The sequence below is a fragment of the Anabrus simplex genome, chromosome 1, assembly GCF_040414725.1.
Source record: "Anabrus simplex isolate iqAnaSimp1 chromosome 1, ASM4041472v1, whole genome shotgun sequence".
NCBI classification, from domain to species: domain Eukaryota; kingdom Metazoa; phylum Arthropoda; class Insecta; order Orthoptera; family Tettigoniidae; genus Anabrus; species Anabrus simplex.
The window spans coordinates 703,254,485-703,280,608 of record NC_090265.1 but is presented as its reverse complement, the minus strand read 5'-3'; the positions used below and the strand labels follow the sequence as shown (position 1 = coordinate 703,280,608).

At 39.4% G+C, this 26,124-nt stretch overlaps 2 protein-coding genes across 4 annotated transcripts in view; both read left to right on the top strand.

The window, feature by feature from the left end:
* Positions 1–26,124, top strand: part of LOC136857363 (serine/threonine-protein kinase PLK1-like) — a 692,893-nt gene that overhangs the window by 216,996 nt on the left and 449,773 nt on the right. The window lies entirely within an intron of this gene.
* Positions 1–26,124, top strand: part of LOC136886891 (mitochondrial amidoxime-reducing component 1) — a 97,923-nt gene that overhangs the window by 58,167 nt on the left and 13,632 nt on the right. For 2 of the 3 annotated variants that reach the window (XM_068225153.1, XM_068225152.1), the window contains 3 exons: positions 1,762–1,976; positions 7,166–7,240; positions 19,899–20,049. In XM_068225153.1, the coding sequence (XP_068081254.1) occupies positions 1,762–1,976; positions 7,166–7,240; positions 19,899–20,028 (420 nt within the window). In that variant the 3' untranslated portion in view covers positions 20,029–20,049. The remainder of the gene's footprint in view (positions 1–1,761; positions 1,977–7,165; positions 7,241–19,898; positions 20,050–26,124) is intronic. The other variant, XM_067159746.2, reaches the window with a different exon arrangement.

The following is a 26,124-nucleotide window of genomic DNA, read 5'->3' as shown; positions in this document are numbered from 1 at the left end:
TTCAGATGTTACAAATCACACATTTCATTACTGTGTAAGGGATCTCTTCAAATCACACACTTTGCCTTTTCTCATATGTTCACTCTATTCCATTGCATGTTTTGTGTCATAATGATGTTTAATATTGTATTCTTTTAAAATAGTAATGGTTTCCCTTCAAATTACACACATTACCTCTTAACCATACAAGGACAAAAGATTTGTTGTTATACAAAGGACCACTGCTCTGTACAGTGTTCTCCCCAGAAATTTTCATCAGCCAGGTGGCAAGGATGAGTAACTGGGAGGAAATACTACGTACAAAACATAACATGCTAGATGATGAAAAGTGGTGTCCCCCCCAATCACTGGGAACTTTGAATACAAGACGGTTCAAAAGTTGAATGCATCTCACCATTACTACTGATATCTTCAAGTGAGAATACACTTCGAATAAGCCCTATCACCTAGCCCTGAGTGAAGATAAATTTCAGTGACCCGGCCAGTAATCAAACCCAAGACCCTTGTATCTGAAAACCGAAAAATGAGAAAAAAACATGGTTTTCAACATTTACCGTATTGAATTTCATGCACACGCAAGATATTGCTGTGGAGCGAATGCTACTGTGCTCCTGACGCTCAGCTGACTGAAGTTGTTGTCAACAGCATAATCTGTAACCTCTTACTAAATTTCACATAGAAATGAGACATTTTGGAGAAACAAAGACTTCTTCCCTGCTTCCAAGGAAACTAAGTTTCCAAATAATTCTGTGAAGTGCACTGATGCATTAATCACTAACAAAACAAAGAGGTCCTTCTCATAAGCTGGAACTTACACCGAAATACAAGATATACTACGTAATTCAATCATTGATTCATATCAAGCGCTAGACCAATAAAGGTTTTAAACAACTGACGAAACAACAAATGGCCACTTATTGTACAGCAGGGAACACCCTATATATTCAACCCGGCAATGTCACTAGGGATCCCAGGGCCAAATGCATTGTTTTCACCTGGTGGTAGGCTGCTTTCTTCTCACACAACCACCCAATTAAATATAAACCAATATAAAATCAACAATTGCATGCAGGCAGAAAGCAATTTTAATTTTAGCCTGACATTCTCATGAGCTTCATAACAAGCTGGATTGTTTATGGCTATGATCACCCAGTAATGAGAAAATGTTGTTTAACAAAATTGACAACTTTTTTCAGAAATATCATATGAAATAAGAACTTGGAATACAGATCAAGAATAAGTTGCTTTAAGACATATTAAAGTTTGGCAACGATCGGATCAGTACTTTTAAAGTGATGAATTTTCAAAGTGAGCGCTCCGTTGGAAATGGAAAAAATACCAGCATTTTTTCCGTTCAACCTGCGTTAAAATTTTAACCGGGTACAATAAACATTTCTACTACACATAATTAAACGTAGAATAAAATAAGCTAAATTTTGGTGTAGCTTGTTTCTGTGTGGGACAAAGGATAAAAAATTTTAATGTATAAACTCGGGTGTCTATACTTTTTCCCATGGCAGCAGTAGCTAGTATTTACCAAGGTCAATAGATGTCATTGTAGTTGCACTGCATAGTTTGAAGATTCAAAATGGCAACTGAATCGGCATAGTCTGTTCAAATATTATTTAATTTTAAGTTCGACAACATTGGGCTGCAGCAACTATAGCAGCCCTCAGGCCATGGGTTATACACAGCTGGTCTATTGCAAGAGATGGCTGTGCTTTTACTTTGACCTGGATCTGAAGTTTATCTTTATTCTAGGGCGCCTACGCTGACTTGGCCTCATACATGCTGATGACGGAAGAGTCTGTACAGGAACTGAAGGACCGCGTGGGATCAAAGGTACCTGCACTATCACCTCTCTGGTTCCGCCCCAACTTTGTGATGCGTGGTTCTGAACCTTTTGCTGAAGACAACTGGGACTGGATCCGTATTGGAGACGATGTCATTCTCAGAAATATTAAACCTTGTACCAGGTAAATTCTGACTTTCATACATTAAACTTTTTTTAAACATTTTTTATTTATTCATGATAGGCCCCAATGAGTATAGCTCACTTGAAAGGGCTGTATACATTGGACATGGGCATTACATTCAAAATATGAACAATTTGAACATATTCAAGGTGTGATATCTGTTAGTTCTAATGGAATTTAACATTCAAACTACTCCAATATAACAAATAATACTATAAACAAAAAATTAGAATAAAATTGAAAGACACTAAATTATAGTCTAAAAAAAATTACATGTTTTAAGTTATTAATTTACAGATATGTTTTTTACATACTTTTTTAGACCAGGTAGGACTGAAACAATAATTTCCTTAAATTAGGTTTAAATTTAGTAATTGTAGAAATATATTTTATTTTATGAACTATTTTGTTGTATATTTTAAATAAATAATTCTTCAAACCTTTTTCCATAAGTTACTGTACCTGACTGACAGGTATAAATTCTGATTTTTTCATCCGTCATGTTGATGTACAGTATAGGGGAGGGTGGTCCACAATGAGACACTTTTTTTTTTGTGGATAATTTTTAGAATATTTATTTTTCACAAAACCCTTTGTAAATTTACATGAGATGATGTGATTAACTCTTATTCACATACAAAAAACATAATTACTTCTGATTTCCTAACAGAAAATTAATAAAAAATGAAAATCTCTGCCATGAGTTGTCTCACTGTACCCCACGGTGGTCCACAATGAGACCGTGTATGGTCCACAGTGAGACAACCTACTTTACATTCAGGTTGCCAAACTTAATCTCAAAACTTAAATAATTGTTTTGCCTTTTGGTTTTTCCAAACAATTTTGGTTTAGGTAGGATCATTTTAATGTCTGTTTTGTCGACTGATGCAACATCTGGAGTCCCTGGATGTATAAATTTGTCTGTGTTTTTAAACCTTTTAAGGAATGATATCTCAATATCACCATCTGTATCTCTCTCTTTCAAAACCTCTCCAATGTAGTATGATAAAAATGTTTTTCCTTGAAATTCAACCGAAACGTAATCTCCTACAACTGGGTGCCTATTAAGTTCTTCAAAACCTGAAAAATGTTTCTTCATTATCCATAACTGAAGAACCAGAAGAGATTTCAAAATTGTCATCTGAAGAATCTGAATCTGTGTCCATTTCCTAACAATCTTCGCTTGCTTGATTTCTTCCATAAAACAGTTGACTTGATTGTTTTAGGCATACGCTTTAATGCTATCATGCTTTTGCCTTTCCTTTTTGGATTTGATTTCCTATGTTGAGCCTTCGGGAAGCTCCGAAACACATGTGGGCTTACAATTTTACGATGTTCAGTCTCTGGCCATGAAATTACCTCTTTACTAGCTGTATGAACACATGGTGAGTTGCTATTCTTTTCACCATGTGATGTGCCTTCATCTGTTGCTAATTCATGAGTTGAATTTGACTCATCAATAGGCTTTATGTTACTGTCACTTTGAGAATCACTATGGTTTGAACATTGTGAAAGTGGTGTGGATTCCTCTGCCTCAGCAGCCACATTCATCTCTGAGATGGATCTATCAGTGACACTAGAGGGAAGAAAATCGTCGGTGAATATATTTCTGTCATAAGGAAATACCCCTGTTTTCCTAAATCCAGATGCAATGTTGGATGGTGTCATTGAACGCTGAAAAGCTACTTTGACACAGCTGGCAATATCATATATTGTGAGCGGAGTTCCAGGATGGTTCAAAAGCCAGAAATTAACTGCTGAATTGTAATGAGACTTGAAGGAGAAATAAACTCCTACGCCGAGGGGTTGAAGTCTATGTGTACAGTGTGGGGGGAATGTTAGCATTGTAACCCCATTCTCTTTTGCTAGATCCAAACAGCCAACAGAAAGATGGCTTTCATGGTTATCCAAAAGGAGCAACGTTGGATTTTCTTTAGATGAACATCTGTGTTTAATTAAATGTCTCATTACATCAACAAAAAGTTCTGCATTCATCCACCCAGATGGTGCAGCTAAGCCAAGTGTACCTGGAAGTGCTTCATGGATCATGTGGTTTTTAAAATGTGTGCGAGGAAATACCATTGCTGGTGGAATGGTATTTCCTAGAGCATTAATGAAATAACATGTTGTTACTAAAGTCCCCTTTTCACCACTTGTTGCTTGACTAACTTGCTTTGTACCCTTTTCTGCCACTACCCTTTTTGTTTCTTTGCACAGTTCTTGTTGCAGTTTCATCTAAATTCCACATACGAGAACCATCTGCAAACGAATCATTCCTCTCCAAAACAATTTGAAGTTTGTCAAAAAAACTATCTACATTAAATCTGTTGAAAGAAGTAGCCCTAGAGAGACTACAACCTTCAGGTTGCCTTATACTGAGAGTTGGGTGCCTTTTCAAAAAATTTCAAACCCATTCTAAACCTCCCATTTTGTTCTCTTTCCACTGATCTGGAATACTAATATTGTTCTTCACAGCTGTCTCATATGCTAGACGGCGACAGTCTAATGTTGTCGAAGGATAATTCATTTTAGCACTCATTAAAATATAGTCTTCCAAGACAGCTTCTTCCTCATCTGACATTATCTCGTGGCAGGTATAATTTGGACTCATACAAACAACACCCTCAGGGATAGCACGTTTTTTCCGCACATATCTGGAAAGAAAGAGTCTGGACTAGGTATAGGTCTAGTACTGATGAAATTCTTGGTCTACCATCTGTATTAATGAACAGGAATAACGATCTTACCTTGCCAATGTCTGAAAAGAAAGATTCTATTGGTGAGCTGCTTGTCGAATACTGAAGCTTTGATTCACAACCAACTCAACTGCTTCTTTCATGCAATCAGAAGAAAATGCACCAATGTTCATTTTTCTTTTTCGATTTCTAGCCATCTTCTGTAATAAAAAGGAAAAAACTAGTAGTCCTTTATTAGACAATTTGTTTTAAAGCCTCTATCATATTATAACATACAAAATGGGGTTATATAAAAGGTTATTATTAAAGTTAACCTTAATTTGTTGTATGGGGCACAGTGAGACAGTCAGTTTTAAGTTGTCTCATAGTACCCCACCTAGCTATGTCTCACTGTGACCTACATGTAGTGCTTTTGTAAACAACTGTTTTTCTAACCTAAAAACAACCGATAGCAAAGTTTCTTCTGCAGCATTTTATACCTATTGCTAGCTATATTCTATTAGCAACGTTTGACAAGTAATTATATTTTACTATAGAAAGCTAGAACACACAAAGCAAACAAAAAAAATAAAAAAATTACTTTACTTACCTCAAAAGTAATCTGCTGGAATAACAAAGAAACCACTTCTTCAAGACTTCTAGGATCAGGATAACCAACATTGATTCTAGTTCCTGTTTTAACCACCAGAGTTCTTCCTTCCACAGATAATTCAAAATGTTTAAAATCAGCCGTGTCTCACTATGGACCACTCTCCCCTATCGCTATTATATGGTATGATAAGATTGTCACAAATTTTATTGTTCACTTTTTGAAAATACACTGACTGACAGAGCAAATGCAACACCAAGAAGGAGTGGTCAGAACTTTATGCCAATTGCAGGGTAGACTGACGTCACTGAGGTATGCTCATGATGTGAAATGAGCCGCTGTGCTGCGCACGTAGCGAACGATAAATGGGACACGGCGTTGGCGAATGGCCCACTTCGTACCGTGATTTCTCAGCCGACAGTCATTGTAGAACGTGTTGTCGTGTGCCACAGGACACGTGTATAGCTAAGAATGCCAGGCCGCCGTCAACGGAGGCATTTCCAGCAGACAGACGACTTTACGAGGGGTATGGTGATCGGGCTAAGAAGGGCAGGTTGGTCGCTTCGTCAAATCGCAGCCGATACCCATAGGGATGTGTCCACGGTGCAGCGCCTGTGGCGAAGATGGTTGGCGCAGGGACATGTGGCACGTGCGAGGGGTCCAGGCGCAGCCCGAGTGACGTCAGCACGCGAGGATCGGCGCATCCGCCGCCAAGCGGTGGCAGCCCCGCACGCCACGTCAACCGCCATTCTTCAGCATGTACAAGACACCCTGGCTGTTCCAATATCGACCAGAACAATTTCCCGTCGATTGGTTGAAGGAGGCCTGCACTCCCGGCGTCCGCTCAGAAGACTACCATTGACTCCACAGCATAGACGTGCACGTCTGGCATGGTGCCGGGCTAGAGCGACTTGGATGAGGGAATGGCGGAATATCGTGTTCTCCGATGAGTCACGCTTCTGTTCTGTCAGTGATAGTCACCACAGACGAGTGTGGCGTCGGCGTGGAGAGAGGTCAAATCCGGCAGTAACTGTGGAGCGCTCTACCGCTAGACAACGCGGCATCATGGTTTGGGGCGCTATTGCGTATGATTCCACGTCACCTCTAGTGCGTATTCAAGGCATGTTAAATGCCCACCGCTACGTGCAGCATGTGCTGCGGCCGGTGGCACTCCCGTACCTTCAGGGGCTGCCCAATGCTCTGTTTCAGCAGGATAATGCCCGCCCACACACTGCTCGCATCTCCCAACAGGCTCTACGAGGTGTACAGATGCTTCCGTGGCCAGCGTACTCTCCGGATCTCTCACCAATCGAACACGTGTGGGATCTCATTGGACGCCGTTTGCAAACTCTGCCCCAGCCTCGTACGGACGACCAACTGTGGCAAATGGTTGACAGAGAATGGAGAACCATCCCTCAGGACACCATCGGCACTCTTATTGACTCTGTACCTCGACGTGTTTCTGGGTGCATCGCCGCTCGCGGTGGTCCTACATCCTACTGAGTCGATGCCGTGCGCATTGTGTAACCTGCATATCGGTTTGAAATAAACATCAAGTATTCGTCCGTGCCGTCTCTGTTTTTCCCCCAACTTTCATCCCTTTCGAACCACTCCTTCTTGGTGTTGCATTTGCTCTGTCAGTCAGTGTATAAACAGTGGCATTGAACTTAACCTCTAATTCCAAAGGTAGTATCCTAGTTTGATCGTAACGAACTTTAGTTGCTGTTAAATACGGTGCTCCCAACAAGTTTCTAATGGCCCTATTCTGTAGAACTTTCAGTGTTTTCATATCTGTTTTACACCTGTGACCCCAAATGATAGTCATCTCTGTCAGAAACTGATAGGACTCTATCACATAAACTAGAAATATGCTGTTTCCAACTTAAAAACAATAACTGTTGCAGGTGCATTCTGACTACCATCGATCCCGAGACGGGAATCAAGAACAAAAGTATGGAGCCACTACGAACTCTCAAATCGTAAGTTTCACTTTAGACCTCAAAACCTTTATCTTGACTTACGTTTTGAAACAGTGTCTCTAGTCAGTTCTTTCTTTATTAATATCAGAACATTGCAATATGGAAGCATAAAAACGGAACATATTCTGCACAGTATAAAGTATAATATAAGAGGAAAAACCTGAATCACTCTGCGTCGGCCCAGTACTGTGTTTACTTGCAGAGGCACGTCTGTAGCTAAAACATCAGATCTTCCTGGATGCAGTGGTGGTAGTGATTATTGTTTTAAGAAAAAGTAAAATTAGGCGACCACCCTCTATTAACACTAATCAGAGAGAAAAATTAAAGTGATCCGACACTTCAAAAAATGAAGAAGTCGCCCAAAGAAAGACAAAGGCCACGAAGGGCATGAAAATGAAAGATTCCCTAGCCCTCAAATGCTCTAATAGTGTCAGGGTCAGAAAAGAACAAGAGTTGACCGAAGGAATAACAAGCTTAAACAGCTTCACTTTTTTAAACCTGTATGAGAATCAAGTAGCAATTTTATTTTTACAATTGGCTTTACGCGACACCGACACAGATAGGTCTTATGGCGATGAAGCTAGTGTTTAAGATTATACTTAAACATTGTATTTAAGCAGTCTGCCTATTCAATACATATACAGTATATTTATTTTGATCTAGAACATGTTTCTTCCCCTAAGGATCATTATCAGCTAGAAAATTTCACGAAATGCACCAGATATAAAATATAATCTATTAATGTCATTTCATATCTGATATATTCTAGCTGATGATGTCCCTTATGGAAGAAACATGTTCTAGATCAAAATAAATACAGTATATATATACACATTGAATAGGCAGACCGCTTAAATACAGTATTTATGTATCTTCTTCTTTTTCTACCACATTTCCCACATCTGTGGGGTCGCTGGTGCAAACTATGTTGCACGTGTGGATTTAGCCCTGTTTTACGGCAGGATGCCCTTTCTGACGCCAACCCTATATGGAGGGATGTATTCACAATTGCGTCCTTCTGTGGTGGTTGGTAGTGTAGTGTGTTGTCTGAATATGTAGAAGAAAGTGTTGGGACAAACACAAACACCCAGTCCCCAGGTCAGGAAAATTAATCAGAGGCGATTAAAATTCCCGACCCGGCCGGGAATCGAACCCGGACCCTCTGAACCGAAGGCCTCAACACTGACCATTCAGCCAATGAGTCGGACTTAAATACAATATTTATGTATATTTTAAATATTTGCTACTTGACCAAGGGAGGTCGGATAGCAGAGATGAAAGAGAGAAGCCTGGCATAAGCAAGTGGAAGCAATGCCAGGACTCAGCTAAGGGCCCCTTGGTCGCCAATCTATGCTTCCAAGTTAAGAGACCCTCGTGCCCTTTTTAATCGCCTCTTAGAACAGGTAGGGGTTACTGTGGGTGTTATTCTACCGCCCCTACCCACAGGTATGCCAGGTTACAGATGGTTCATAGTCTGAGTTTCTCCACATGCACATAAGCGTTATCACTCAAATATCTCCATTTCTCTAAATTTCTTCTGAATCTTCCCACTCTTGTCCAAAGTCTGTTTAGGGTTTTCCAGGTTTTCCAATCATACTCATTCATCATCAGTCATCATTGATCTGCATTTAGGACTGTCGCCCAGGTGGCAGATTCCCTATCAGTTGTTTACTTAGCCTTTCTTTTCATGATTTCAAAGAATTTGGAAATTTCTTGAACATTTCCCTTGATAAATTATTCTGTTCCCCAATCCTCTTCTCATAAATGGATATTTGCCCCAATTTATCTGATCAATAAATTGTAATGGACAGCATTATTCCTTAAATTCCATATTGACCAAGATGGGCAACATGTTTACGTTTGCATGATGGGACATTTTGCTTCTCATACAAGATATTGTACAATAATTACAATTTTTTTTTTTTTTACTTTACGTCGCAATGACACAGGTAGATCTTATGGTGATGATGGGAAAGGAAAGGCCCAAGAGTGGGAAGGAAGCGGCCGTGGCCTTAATTAAGGTACAGAAAATATTTTATAAGTATTGATGATGACAATCTAAGGACATGTAAAAATGTTTGTCCAATTTGATGAATAATGTCATTTTAGGATCCTAATGTATTTGGACTTATTGACAATGTTGGTGATAAATGATTAATTCTGTTTGTTTTTTAACATGTTTGTTTGAACTATTTGTTTAAATTATTCAGCTGAAGAAGGGCCAATTAGGCTCAAAAATCTGATTGTGAATGTCAAATATATTAAATAGGTGGATGACCTTTGTTATTTAATTATAAGAAATTCTGCCTAAGTATATTGTATGTCAATACAGATCAGACCATGAAGTTTGTCACATGTAAAACAATTTTATATCCAAAAGTAAATTCATCATCATCATCATCATCATCATCATCGTGGATTCCATCCAGCGAGCCGGGTAGGATGTTTAAGAATGATATGTCTCCATTTATTACAGTCCTGGTATGTTTCTTTTCTCTCTAGGGCATCTTTCTCCTCTCTTCTCTAGGTCTTCTCCCATCTGATCTAACCACCTTTTTCTAGGGCATCCAATTGGTCTTCGTCCCGGAACAATCTTTTAAAAATACTTCCTTGGTGTTTGAGTCACCTGCATCTGCTTAACGTGTCCTAGTCACTTCAGTCTTGCAACACTCAGCCTTCCTTCCATTGTCAGGTTGACCTGCAGGTCTGTTTGTATCTGATCATTCCTAATTCTGTCCTTCCTTGTTTTCTGTACAGCTGATCTAAGGAACTTTATTTCAGCAGCTTGCAGTTGACTTACTTCTCTATTATGTACGATGCAACTCTCCAGAGTGGGCAGGAGATAAGTCTTAAACAGGGTCTGCTTTGCCTTCCGAGGATCTCCCTTGTTCCATAAAAGTCAATTATGAGTAAAAATTACATTTGAAAAAAGGAAATATTACAATTTGAGGGGAGAATTTCAACTGCCGAGGGGAATTTTGAAAGCCGTATCTCTACCGTTGAGGGAAATTTTGGGAGCCATATTTCTGCGGTTGAAGGAAGGTTCGAAAACTGGATTTTGACCATCAAGGGAGTTGTTTTGATGAGACTTGTGTGGAAGTCATGTTAGCCATGTGTTTGAAGTCAAGTATGTGAATTGGTTTTGTTGGGTTGTTAGTTGATATGCAACTGTTGCAGTCTCTCCTTATTCTTCATAGTAGTGTTTTGTTTATCAAGATGGCAGTTCATTAGTGTGTGTGTGTGTGTGTGTGTGTGTGTGCGCGTGCGTGTGTGTGCATGCATGTGCGTGTGCGTGTGTGTGTGTGTGTGTGTGTGTAAGTTGTAAATATAATTTGTAAATAAAATAGTGTACACAACTGACAGCATTATGTGTGTGTCTTTGTGAATACATCAAATTAATAATTATTAGAAAAATATTAATTAAATGTAATTCTTGTGGTATACAGGGTAGTCAGAAACAACATGAACCAGGTATATCAGAATTAGGGGGTGATCATCCTTATAAATAAATTTGAAAAAAAATAATTCTATATTACACATCGTTGTCCTTTTATCAGATGCTGAAGTTAGCCAACCAGATTACTTTGCAGGCAAATTCAAATGGATTTTGCAAGGTGGTGTTGCTAAAGACTGGCATGAAAGCACCAGTCGAAGAATAAATCTCCGGCAGGGGAGGGGTTTGAATACAGACGTCCTAGCTGACAGGGTCGCGCCAAAACAAGTGCGCTACCATGACGAATATAAGAACCAAGTGTGATGACTCAACTGTTATAGTGTGGTAGTTTGTGGACCCGCCACTGGGAGCACTGTAAACGTCGGTGTCCAACACGTGCTTCAGTAGACCCGCAAACCATGTGTTCGAAAGTGCAGGGATATTTCAAGTCAACAAGTTGAATTTCCTTTGCTTTCAGTTCCTATACTCAGTTCATTGTGTGTTGTGCACTTAAAGCACGTGTGTTATGTGGCCTGATTTAATTAATAGTTCAACATGCTTTACTGTTTTGTACCTGCCTGTAAGTCAGGCTATGGTAGAGTAGTTAATGGTATAAAACTCTTTCTCCACCGAAGGATAGAAATAAATTTGAAAAATTGGCCAGAACTTTTCCACGAAAGGATACTGTGTTAACGCGTATTAGTAGAATTTGTCAAGTTCATTTCTCTGATGATTTGAGAGTAAAATCAGATAACTTTATAGTGAATGGTGAAAAAGTGGTTATGCCTCGTGAGAGATGGAAATTACGTCCAGGAGCAGTGCCTCACATTTCCGCTAATTTGCCGAAATACCTTTCAAGTGAGATTAAGTCCCGTGAAACTCCCAACTGGAAAAAGAATCTAGACACCACTAGGAGAAGAAGAAAGAGGATTGAAGACGGGAGTGTAGCAGCAAATGGAGAATTAAAAGGTCAGTCTAATGTTGACCAAAATTTGGGTTATTCTAGTGTGCTTTCTGATGCCGAAAAGACTATATTATCGCTCAAAAGGGGCCTAAAAAATGCTAATCGAAATTTAATTCGAGCTAGATCCAGTCTAAACTTAGCAAAATCGAGAATTAATGTATTGGAGAAGCAGGTTAGAAATACACAGTTCGAAACTCTTTGATTGAGAAGTGTGTAGTGTACCATTTGGCTGAGTACGTTATTAATCACTTATTAAGTGTTTGCCCTGTGCCCATTCTCTACGTGACAATAGTCAAAGTACATTCTCAGTTCTCTCCGAAATAACAGACTACGGTTCAAGCAATAATGAAGTGTTTTTAACGCGTCCTTCGAAAAGTATATGTGACATTCTTTTCTAGTAATTCGTGAAAAACTGAACTCAAAATCGATGTGGAGCGAAATAGTTTTTGATTGTATCGATTCTATAGACAAAATTTCAGTTGATCCTTCAGAAGCTGGCTGTTGTCTTCAGCATGTTATGGATATAATCCCCAGACTTGTTTATCATTATCTGAAGTGCCGATTTTTCTTCAGAGTGAAAGAAATCCGGCGAGATTTACAATCTCGAACATCCGCCAAATCTTCACGCACGGTTTCGAAAGTCCAGTAACCGACAAACTGAGATGGTAAGTAGAGTATTACCTGTAAATGGTTCATGGGTGTTTTTTTAATATGCTGGGAGTTGTGTTATTTATGTACATGTACACTCGAGTAACTTGTGCTTTTCGGAACATGTGATGAACGTCCTAGCTCTTATTTCCGTGTATGATATTTTTCCATTGTTCTCTGCTGTGGTATTTTAATTGTAATCTCTCATTTTTAAAAATAAAAGACAGTGTATATACTTATTAGTTACGGAGTAATATGTGTCCTGTGTCACCATGGAAAACCACGGAAAACCATTCTCAGGACAGCCGACGGGCGAGGCCAGGCGAGAAATGCAGCACTGTGCCCCAGGCCCGTCTCCCGAATGCAGAGGCGTAGAGCCACAGTAGAGCCGTGACCACCTCTCCTCTGCTCGGTAGGCCGGTCAGAGTACAGAGCATATGGGACAACAACCCACTCTGCATCTACCGACAAAGACCAGCTGATAGGTATTGTGGAGCTACCAAACTCTAGCGCTGCCTGGCGGGGCGCGCCTGAACTCGATGAATCATCACACTTGGTTCTTATATTCGTCATGGCACTACGGTGACACAAACGGACAGGAGCGCATTTTAGTGAACAAGGACTCCACATCGAAACTCACCAAAAGTACATTAGGTTGAAGGGTTATGGTTGACAGCTTGTTGATGAAATACCAAGAGTCCCTGACACATGATTCAGTACGTCCTATATGTGGCTGAAGCAATTTGCTTAGTTATTTAGCCAGAGCATACGTAGGAGAACCTATCACACTAACAATAGGTCTGAGGGGAACATCTTTTTAATGGATCTTAGGCAGTCCATATAATCTAGGTGGCACTGCATCCCCCAGGGACAGATGTTTAGCCTCCTCTTTTGGAATTGAAGATTGCCTTAAAAGCTTCACGCTGGCATTGGACACACGAGTGGTGGGGTCACGTGAGCTCAGCCTGTAAACAGGCTCTGACAATATAGCCGAGATCTTATTCTTATACTCGTCAGTGCCCATAACCACTGTCGCATTACCCTTATCAGCTGAGAGAATGGTCAGTTCAGAATCATCTCTAAGTTCCTTCAGAGCTCTCCTTTTGCCTCTTGTTAAATTGGGTGTGGGTACCTCAGCGGACCTTATGAGTCTCACACATTTCTGTCTTAACTCCTCAGCCTCATCTGTAGGTAGGTTGTGGATGGCTGCCTCAACGGAAGTAATTAACTCCTCAGTGGGAATTTTAGAGGAAGGGACAGCGAAATTAAGACCTCTAGCTAGAACTGCCGTTTGGTTCTCGTCCAAGGATTTCTTGGAAAGATTGACGACAGTTTTACTAGCATCCAGCAACATGTTTTATGATTGTTTAATGATAGATTATATAACATTAATCAAGTTTTGAAGGTTTTCGGGCAATGGCGACGAGTTGATGTTTGATGTTCAGTGCCAGAAAAAATGCATCCTGACTGTATGACACCTACAGCGAAACATGGAGGGGGCTCTGTGATGGTTTGGTGTTGTTTCACATTCAGTGGAGTTGGTACTCTGCACCGAATTCAAGGAACATTGGACAAAAACACCTTTCTCGTTATGCTCTTCCATCTGGACAGCAACTTATTGGACGTGGGTTTGTCCTCCAACAAGACAATGATCCCAAACACATGTCTCACTATTGCATGAATTATCTGCAAAACAAACAAAACTCTGGGGAATTGTTTTTAATGGAATGGCCCCCGATCCTTGGACCTAAATCCAATTGAGCTGCTGTGGGAGGACTTGGATCGGCAAGTCCGAAAAGAGCATTCTTCTTTATTGGAAAAGCTGTGGGACATCTTGCAGAATGCCTGGCAAAGTATACCTGTATCAATGTTAGAAAAACTTGTTCTCAGAATGCCAAGAACAGTTAAAAGAGTACTTGCAGCAGAGGGGATTTTCTTTGATGAGAAGAGAGTTTGATGTATTCTGATAATCTGTGGGAGTAAGTGTGTTCATATTGTCTATTTCTTGCTCAGATGTAAAGTAAAAATGTAGTTTTCTAGTAAAATATTAGTGTTAGAATATATTTTTGTCAATTCCTTGCATAGGTATGTTGTTTGCTTTTAATCTCTGTCCATTCTTTAACAGTTCAGTGCTTAGTCTGGAAACTTTTGGCCGGCAGTGTATGTATATATAGGGGCTGCCTGGCTGAGGCGGTAAAGGCGTGCTCGATTCGCCTGGAAGGACGTGGGTTCGAATCCCCGTCAGGAAGTCGTAAAATTAAAAAAAACGAGATTTCCACTTCCGGAGATGCACATGGCCCTGAGGTTCGCTCAGCCTACACCAGAAACGAGTACCAGGTTAATTCCTGGGGGCAAAGGTGGCCAGGCATAGAGATAACCACTCTACCCCAACAAGTGCCGAGGTTACGGATAGTGGAAGCCTTTACCTTCCATTCCTCCAAGTGCCTTCATGGCCTGTACGGGGATGACTTTGCTTATTCTTTGTATACATATATATATATGCATGCTTGCCTTTGTCTTTTTTCCATTACTCCATCTAACCACATGTGCCTGTGACAAAAACCATCGCCAGTTAACACAGTTAAACAATGCTCGGGGTTGATATGGACTAAGCAAGAAAAGTCTAAATTCATGAATTCTGTATGGTAAAACTATATAAGACATAAATGATTGGAACTTGTATTCTCTATAACTTTTGTTATATAATACTTTTTGATAGTACCAATGATATAGGTAGTTAAAAAATTAAATTTTAGGCATCTTTCTCTAAACTATCATTTCTTCTAGCATGAATAAAAAACTCATGCGAGACTAAATTCTGGCACCTCGGCATCTATGAAAACCATCAAAGTAGTTAGTGGGACTTAAAGCAAGTAATATTATTATTATAAAAATGTATAAGATATAAATAATTGGAAATGTAATTCTGTATAACTTTAGTTATGTAGTATTTATCAATAGAATACAGATACAGATTTTTGAGAATTAAATTTTAGGCCTTCCCCTAAATTACCATTTCACTGAGCGTGAATAAAATTATTTATAGTGCCCCCTTTATTGCCAAGCTAAGCCCAGCCAGTGAGCGAGAGATCCCAAGGGAGACCGTTCGTTCATGGCTTCTGTTTTCTAGAGGCATTTAAGGGAATAGGGGTGATGACCGAGCACAAAAAAAATAATTAAAAACAACATTCTGACATTTATTAACATAAGCATTCATTAAACAAACAAAACATCCTTGCTGGTGTTGAATACATTATTGCCTTCATGTTGTCTTGTCTTCCAGTATTAAATTACAACAACAAAATTAATCTTTGTCCTTCCAATCTCAACAGTTATACTCTGAAATCAAATAATAGAAGAAGGATTAGGCCTTTACTGCCTTTAAAAATTGTTAAATGAAAATATAATTTGAGCCTCCTATAATTTATAATTGCATTTACAAAAGAAATCAGCTGGCAGCTATCTCGTCTATTATTTCAGTAACAGAGCAAAAATTAAACTAAAGTCTTCCTTTTAATTCATTAGAACTTCAACACGTGGTCACTGTTTGCTAATAATCAATCGCGTTACTTAAGGTAGGTAACACTCGCTAATGACATGTAGAAACTCAACTATTAAATCTGAGTCAACTCCAAAGTCGTAATTAATTAATTATTATTATTAATAATAATTTTCAGTAAATTATCTAGGTAACATTTACTTCGATTATCACACAATTGTGTTCACAAATTGGTGTATTTCATCAGTCTGATCATGACATACTTGTCAAATTAATTAATTAATTAATTATTATCATTATTACTCATTACCTCCTTAAATCTCAATTAATTATGTTGTCTGTAGACACTTAATTTTTATATGCACATCATTTACAGTTTAGAAATTAGAAATTCTTCAGAAAATTAATTATAAATGCACAGAAAAATTTATTTTAACCACGTGTGAATTAGTTGAAGACTTGTTAATAAATCGCTTGCCTTTGCTGAAAATGAACAAGACGATCTTTCATCTAAATCAGCATTAAATAAAAATTAAATCCTAATCTAGTCTTTCTTGACGTTATTCTCAGCAAATTGTTCCTTAAATTTCACCAAACAAATTACAGGTGGCAAATCAACGCTGAAATAATCTGTGTCGTCGTGATGAACGCATGACCAGATTAAAACACAATGAACAATTGAAACATGAAAATATTCTTAACTACATCACAAACACACACATCACATTCACACGAGGGTAACATGTATTTTATGTACACAATATTTACAACGAATCCTGCCGTAATGAATTAATCAATTATTTTTACTTGGTCGCGTCAATCAGATCCGGTAGATCAAATACAGTAGAGACAATACGCGACACTTACAGATTTAGCTTTGTTAAAATGGGAGACAATTCGACGGTGGCGCTCCTAGTGACTTGACCTGAAAAGTCGCGCTAAATTCAAATTTCAATGGAAATGCATATACGAAAATGGATAAATAAATTACATCTAGAAAGAAAGTGTTATTGAGATATTAACTTTGAAGTTGCTAAAGCAATTCTGGATAAATGAATGAAGAATTATTTACAAGGTTATTATTTAAAGACTGAAATTAGACTTATAAACAAGGTGTGAAATGGACTGCTGTGAAATGGCCTGATCTTTCATTTATGCATTACTTTTTTGCTTTAGCATTCCTGCCTGAACTTCTACGGTTAGATTTGTCTTTTTTCTCATTTAAAAAACATTTTATCACATTAAGACACTTGTCAATAAAAATATCGGCACATTCCTTACACACATGATGCAATGAATTAACATTTAAAAGCTGAACAATTTTCCTCTTAACATGAAGCCTACTAACAGAAAGAAAATCTATAAAATTAACCTCAAATACATTCAAAACTTCCCTATAAGCAATACTTACTATTACATTAGAGGAAAGTGAATTTGCATCATCATACTGCTTCAACAAAATGTGTACATTTTTTAAGTCACCCATATTTTGTTCAGTGCTTGACAACTCATTACGACATTCCAAATGGGGTAACTTGGAACACAACCAGCCACACACATATGCGTATGCATTTTATTGAATTAAATCAAAACCCACAGATCATACTTACAACAACACATCGGTATTGAAGGTTAACTGCTGCACTATACAATAAAATATGAGTATTATATTTTAAGCCAGTTAAAATATGGGTCGAGCAGGTCAGAAGATTATGAAGTACTATAAAAATCTCTTTGTCACTGGAAGAATATATATGCAAACACAATATTACTTACATTTTCTTGTCACGAGGGAAGCGAAAGAAAGACCGCGCATTCTTCTCTACTTCATAGTTATTGCAGCCAAACACAGCACATACCTTTCCCCTCATGTCGAGGGGAGATGTCAAGGAATGACACACGCTACTATTTAATTATGTCAACTCACTGAAAACGCATAAATAACATCAAAAACTTCACACACAAATGCACGTGCTCTTATGACAGAATCAGTAGTTCTCAGGTCTACCCGCTAGAGAGAGCTCTAATTGCTGTCCCTCAATATCTCGCTGAGTGTCGCGTATTGTCTCTACTGTATTTGGGTAGATGAACTCATGTTCGGTAACATTAGCAACTCAATTAGTGGTTAGTGATCGAATCAGCGTAATCACTTTGATTGAAATAATCTTTAAATAACAATGGAGATCCATCTAAATTTCAGAGATTAACTTGAAGATTCTATTAGAATTCAATAATCATCACCATCACATGGGCTACAAATCGCAAGTCTAGCATTCGTGAGCCTTAATCACTTAATTATTATTCCTTACTCATGAAATATATTCAACACGTGCTCCACATTTATTATAATTCACACTGTGTTCCAAAGACACAAGCAACAAATTACTCAAATAATATCCTGCAGGATCACCAATATTCCAGGCACAATTATGAACAGAGCACTTCAAGTATCATATGGGAATATTCTAAGTCAATTTATAGCTCACGACCATTATTTACATTTTTTTAACCTGGTCTTCTATTTTAATTTATTATTATTTTTAGTGATTATTAGATCTATCAGTCCTCCTGAAATGTTGTGAAATCAGATGACACGATCCTAAAGAATTGCAAGTGAAATTAGATGACACTCAATTCGACACTATTTCACAAAATTAAGTACAACTCCATATCACGATATTTCAAATATCACACGTAAGCAAGTGAAGTTTATCGCGTGGTCAGTGATTTTTAACATGTCTAAGTCTGGCATTTGAGAATTCATTCAAAGAACGACTACAACAACTAGATCTCAAATTTCAGTCACACACAATGTAACTCAACTACCATGACACCTTGAGAATGAAAATTGAAATAACTCAAACTACTACAAAAACTAATAGAACTATGATCTAGGGAAGAAAGATCATCTAGTTTTACATAGATGAGAAAGATATCAGACAATTAAAAATGGTACTCAGTTGTTAGCTGAAGTTCGATTCCAGGTTGAGTCTATCATTCCGGCATTTCCCTTCGGTCACCTTCTGCAGCCAGAAATGCCTTACATGTTTAGAAGGTCATGGAGACACAGCAGTAGACGTCCCACGATGAAATTACGCTGACTCTTGTAGAAGAGGAATCCATCTTGAGGTTCACCACGATGATCTGATGGATTGAGTCTTCACCACGTGCCAGTAATGTTGTTAAGCTGCAACTAATACAATAAGCATTAAAATTTGCACACAACAATTGGAATGTTTAATATTCTTGTGGAGAATGAACTTAACTTGGATCCACTAATTTCGAAGTACACCTCGTAAAGCTTTATCGTAAATAACTGTAGGAAGTTATCAGAGTAACTTTCCGTCTACACGGCTGAATTTATTTCCACGTGATCCCGGTGAACGTAGCACAGTGCAGAATAAGCAGGAATCGGAAGTAGAAGAAGCAGCAGCAGAGAGGGATTTAATGTGAACACGAGGTTTTATAGCTTTAGCTCGGGGAGTGTGTCGTTTCTGAAGATGATCATTGGTTCAGTGTCTCTTGTAATTGGTCATGACTGTTCTGGAAGCTTGTCACCTTGCTCGCTCGCTGGTCAGTACATGTGCACTTCTTGCTCTGGAAACCCTTTTGTCACGTGATCAACCCCTGCACAATCGAAGACAGATCAATACTCACTCCCTCTGAATTGAGGAAAAAAACCAGTCTGGTGCACTACCACAGCTTTCCAAATGATGAATCCAACTCTTGGCGAACAATAAAACTTTCAATGCAGACCTGTAGTAAATGATCTAATAATGACCAAATTCGACGGGGACAATAGCCTAAATCGTAGTGCCTCATTACCCAACTTTACATACCGATTTTCATTCAGTTCTCTTCTGCCATTTTCTTGTGATGCGCATACACAGACAAACAGACAGACAGACAGACAGACAGACAGACATGATGGAAAAATAAAAAGTGCATTTCCTTGTTTCTGTGGTCATGACCGATACAGAAATACCATTCATTTTAAATTCTGAGCAATGCACAGATAAAACTAGTATTTTATATATAGATATTGTTAGTATTGTGTCAAATTAAAGAATTCTGAAATGACCTGTATCCTTTCCCGAAAATGACTAAACCTCAGGTACCGCCAGCTGTTGGACGCCTATAGTAAGAAGACTGGTGCCGATGCCCCAGCTCTTGGAATCAACCTTGGTCTGCGCTCTCACTCTGGTATTGTTCGTGTGGGGGATCCTGTCTTTGTGTCCAGTTAGAGTGCAGGGCCATCTACCATGGTATGTGGCATGCTTCACTGGAAATGTTTAGCTGACCTTATCTAGGGTGACCAGGTACAAATAGATAAAAAGATGATAAAACTATTTAAAAAAGAGAGCAGTGCCAGAATAAAACCTCCATTGAGAGGATGTTGGACATACAATACATTCTAATTTTCACATACATAAACAACATTTATCCATTTCCATGTTACACAGTAAATTCGTATAAATTTTAAACAATGAAACTAATTTAGCAAGTTTTAAGTGTGTTTGAAAAAACTCCACCTTTACAAAACAGTTCCTTATTCCTTTTTCATTACCTGCCTTTACATACCGATTTTCATTCAGTTCTCTTCAGCCATTTTGTTGTGATGTGCATACATATTTACAGACAGGCAGACATGATGGAAGATTAAAAAGTGCATTTCCTTGTTTTTGTGGTCAAGACTGATACAGAAATACCATTCTTTTTAAATTCTGAGCAATGCACAGACAAAAATCTTATTTTATATATAGATATTGTTAGTGTTGTGTCAAATTGAAGAATTCTGAAATCTCTATCTCTATTTGAGAGATATCTTCAGCCTAATGACAAAAGATTCATGGCATTCCTAATGAACTGCTACAACAAATTACACATTCAAAATTTCCAGTGTTATACATAACTCCATCAAATGCACAGTTAAAGCATACATTTTAACAGGCCTACTTATGTAAAAAAAAAAAGATGTATACTTTTATTTAAAATGTTATGTCTTCAGAGAAGGTACAAGGTTTTTTAATAGACCCTGTGGAATGTCCAATAAAAAAAGCATTGATTGATAGTCCAACACTTGGCTGAGAGAATGTTCTAATATTTGAGTTTAATTCAGGTGGAACTTCCTCAAGATACAGGTTGAGTTGCCAGATAGGTTTATGACTCCATGCATTATGGAGAAAATTTAGAATAAGAAGTCTAAAAAGAAAAGGAAGGAAGAAATTTAGAATAAGCTAAACAAGTGAAGCAACTTGAGTAGTGTCTGACAAGGGAGCATTCCCTACTCGTCACCACCGATTTTGCCCAAATTTATAGAACATGCAGGGCTTGGCTAGAAATGAAAGTACCCGAAGTGGGAACTCCAGATAGCCAAGTGTATAAGAAAATAAAATGTTGACGTGGCTCTCGCACCGTATAAGCCACTTAGGTTAATGCGCACGCCGAGCAGTAGTGGCTTAGTGGTAAAGCTCGACTATAATTCGATGGTCGTGGTTTGACTACCCATGATACTATTTCTCTCAATTCATATTATCCCTTTCCACAACCTAAACAACAACAAATAACCAACTCACTCTACTCACTCACCCCACACCACCACACCACCACACCACCACCCACCACTCACTCCACACCACACCCACCACCACCACACACCACCCACCCACCACCACACCACTCACCACCACACCACACACCACACACTCACACCACACACACACCACCACCACTCACCACACACCACCACACACCACCACTCACCACCACCACCACCACACACCACACACCACACCACACCACCACCACCACCACACACTCACTCACCACCACACACACCACCACTCACCACCACCACCACACACACACACACACACACTCACCACCACCACCACACCACTCACCACTCACCACCACCACCACCACCACCACCACCACACACCCCACCACCACCACCACTCACCACCACCACCACACACCACACACCACTCACCTCACTCACCACTCACCACACACTCACCACTCACCACACACCACCACCACCACACCACCACCCACCCACCACCACCACTCACCACCCACCACACTCACACCACTCACTCACTCACCACTCCACTCACCCTCACCCACACACTCACTCCACCTCACCTCACTCACCACACCACCACTCCACCACCACTCACCCCACACCACCACTCACACACCACTCACTCACACACTCACTCACCACTCACTCACTCACTCACTCACTCACCACACTCACCACCACCCACACCACTCACCACTCACTCACTCACTCACTCACCACCACTCACTCACCACTCACTCACTCACTCACCACTCACCACTCACTCACACACACTCACCCACTCACCACTCACTCACTCCACTCACTCACTCACTCACTCACCTCACTCCATCACTCACTCACTCACACACCACTCACTCACTACCACTCACTCACACACTCACCACCACCACTCACTCACACACTCACTCACTCACTCACTCACTCACTCACTCACACCACCACTCACACACTCACTCACTCACTCACTCACTCCCTCACTCACATCACCACTCACCACTCACTCACTCACTCACCACCACCACTCACTCACTCCACTCCTCACTCACCACTCACTCACCTCACTCACTCACTCACTCACTCACTCACTCACTCACTCACATCACTCACTCACTCACTCACTCACTCACTCACTCACTCACTCACTCACTCACTCACCACTCACTCACTCACTCACTCACTCACTCACTCACTCACTCACTCCTCACTCTCACTCACTCACTCACTCACTCACTCACTCACTCACTCACTCACTCACTCACTCACTCACTCACTCACTCACTCACTCACTCACCTCACTCACTCACTCACTCACTCACTCACTCACTCCACTCACTCACACACTCACTCACCTCACTCACTCACTCACTCACTCACTCACTCACTCACTCACTCACTCACTCACTCACTCACTCACTCACTCACTCACTCACTCACTCACTCACTCACTCACTCACTCACTCACTCACTCACTCACTCACTCACTCTCACTCACTCACTCACTCACTCACTCACTCACTCACTCACTCACTCACTCACTCACTCACTCACTCACTCACTCACTCACTCACTCACTCACTCACTCACTCACTCACTCACTCACTCACTCACTCACTCACTCACTCACTCACTCACTCATCACTCACTCACTCACTCACTCACTCACTCACTCACTCACTCACTCACTCACTCACTCACTCACTCACTCAAGGGAAATAGGACGTACTTTTTATGAAAATTTGGAGTTGTGAACTTTCCTGGCAAACAGAAATTCTTCTTTGTTCTCCTTATTGGCTATCTGCCCTCCTTGGGGAATGTGCCATAAACGTGAATAGTCTTTTCACAATAAGATTTGTTTTCACCTGAACGTTGCTCCTGGCGGCTGTACGCGAACAATAGATTCTTAGTGCAGGTAGATAAAAGGTGTCCCTGACTGTTACGGACGACGCTAGCTCGTGATTCATTTGTTTGCTAGCTCTTGGCCAAGTAACTTGAATCGTGTGAGAATACTGTTAGAATATTCTGGAAGATATCAAATTTTTTGTGTAATAAATTATGAGGAAAATATTGTGGAAAAATTGACAATGTCGCACAAAAGTGAAACTTTTGATATGCCTGGAAAGTCAACGGAGAAAGAACAGGAGCCAGACGATAGCATCCACAGCGAAGCGTTGAAGCAACGATCGAAGATGGCAGTGGATTATAGTTTGCATATTTTGGCTGAAGAAAATCTAATCCCATCAGAAAATTCCAATGTGATAACCGAAGAACACATTCAAATAGGAAATAAAATACACGAGAAAGTGGTGGAAGTTTATATGGGACGAAGATTTGATCTGGCATGAAGAAATCGACCAAGAAGAAGAATATCAAATGTTGGAGGGTGCCAGATTGTCATAAAGTGATGAGTATGAACCCGATGAAAAAAAATTAAAGATGATCCAGATTATGTTCCACTCGACTACAAAATAATGGTGGTTAATCTAGCCAAAGCGCATCCAACATGGAGTTTAAAATGTTTGTGAACGAAAGGAGTATCACGCTTGAAGCATGTGCGAGATTTGACAATTTGGAACAATGTATTAAAAATGGTGGAACTCGGAAGGATAAATACAATACAATTGACTCGTGGACATATGATTGCTTCGTAGAAGTGCGATGTTGTAACCAGCAAGTCACCACAAGAAACTTGCAACAATGGGCACTTGCTGCTGCCAGTCAGTTTCCTCAGTTGAAATTCAAAGCCTCGGAATCGTGGGTCATCGACTTTAAACAAAGGCATAAGATTCGTCAGAGGAAAATTACAAGATTTGTGTCGGAAATTGAGACAGCTACTCAATAGGAAATCCTTGCTGCGGCATGATACGTTCCGACTCCAAACTCGAACTCTCATTCCTCAATACGGCAAGGATTTTGTTATCGACACTGATCAAATGGGTAAGTCAAATAGGAAATCCTTGCTGCGGCATGATACGTTCCGACTCCAAACTCGAACTCTCATTCCTCAATACGGCAAGGATTTTGTTATCGACACTGATCAAATGGGTAAGTCAAGAATTCTTATTTCTCTACCTCATATGAACTACTCTGTTTAATGGCACATAATAGATTTACATTCATATATTCTCTTTCCAGGTTGCCAGTACAAGTCGATGTATAACCGAACCCTGGAACAGTTAGGGGTAAAAACGGTTTTTGTAAAAAGAAAGGATATGAACAAAGTAACCCACTCATATACAGCGCAATATGCTATGAGCCCTTCCGGAAAGCTATTGCCAAACGTTTACGTATGCTTACAAGAGAATACTGGCTCTTTTGGACCGAGGATTCAGAAAACCGGTGGATGAATACGCAGCAAAATACAAGAATGTCATCATCACTTCTTCAAAAAAGTAAAACTTACAACAGCGTTGTATACAAAATTTTTAACGGATGTGATGAAGCCATTTGTACAAGAGAACAAATTTCTTCCGCTGATTGACTCGTGGGGAGGACAAGCAAATCCACATTTATACGACGAACTCTTCCTAGATGAAGAAGGATTGCCAATGTGTAGCATCAAAGTAATTCCCCCTAAATGTACTCCACTGTATATTTTTATTGTAGGTCAAAAACTTGATTAAAAAATACAAAATTGCTCTCATCTCATGGAGCAAGAAAAATAAATAACTTCCCGCAAAGACTGCATAAAAATACATTTGATTGTTCATCATCAATTGTCCGCGCCAATATTCGGTAACATGTTACATTACCCGTGGTTCGCTTCTAAAGTTCGCGATGAGAGAGAATGCATTATGAATGTCAATCAAGTATGTTTTTCTATGGAGACGTTGGAACAACGATGTGGTTGTACAAATGCGGCGTTTGTAACTTGTGCTAGATGCAGAAATAATTATTGTTTACCCTGTTCCTATGATAAATATCATCCCGACACATGTAAACCATCGAATGTCAATGAATAAAGTTTTGAATTTTCATGAACAAAGTCTTTTTGTATGCACTTTAATTACAATCCCTTGTTGAAAAGTCTGGCAATGAAATCCCAATTTTTTACCTTTTCTATGCCTTTTGCATATAAATAAATAAATAAATAAATAAATAAATAAATAAATAAATAAATAAATAAATAAATAAATAAATAATAAAAAAAAATAAATAAAATGAATTATTCACCTCTTTGCTTAATTGGAAAATGAATAATATAAAAGTTGAGAGAAGAAAGTCTCCAAACAGGGAATCGAACCCATGACCATCGAATTACTAGTACGAGCGCTTACCGCTATGCCAAGTACTGCTCGGCGTGCGCACTAACATAAGTGGCTGATACGTGCGAGAGCCTCGTCAACATTTTTATTTTTATTTTCTATACGCTTGGCCATCTGGAGTTGCCACTTTGGGTACTTTCATTTCTAGCCAAGGCCTGCATGTTCTATAAATTTGAGCGAAATCAGTGGTGACGAGTAGGGAATGCCCCCTTGTGAGTACTTACTCCTTCACCTGTCCCCCTCTCTCTAGCCTGGCTGACCTGCATGTGGCTTTGTGTTAGACTACAGATAGCCAATCATCTGTCGGGAGTAGCAAGCATATGAGCGGAGGCAAGGGGAAAGGAGTAAGGAGAAATGGAAAGGTGGGGAGAAGCAGAATGACTATGTGCGTTGATTATGATAGTTTTGATGAAGAATGTATTATGATCTACTCAAAAAGAATATCAAGAGTTTTGGAAATTTCATTTTAATTATTATTTGGATTGTTT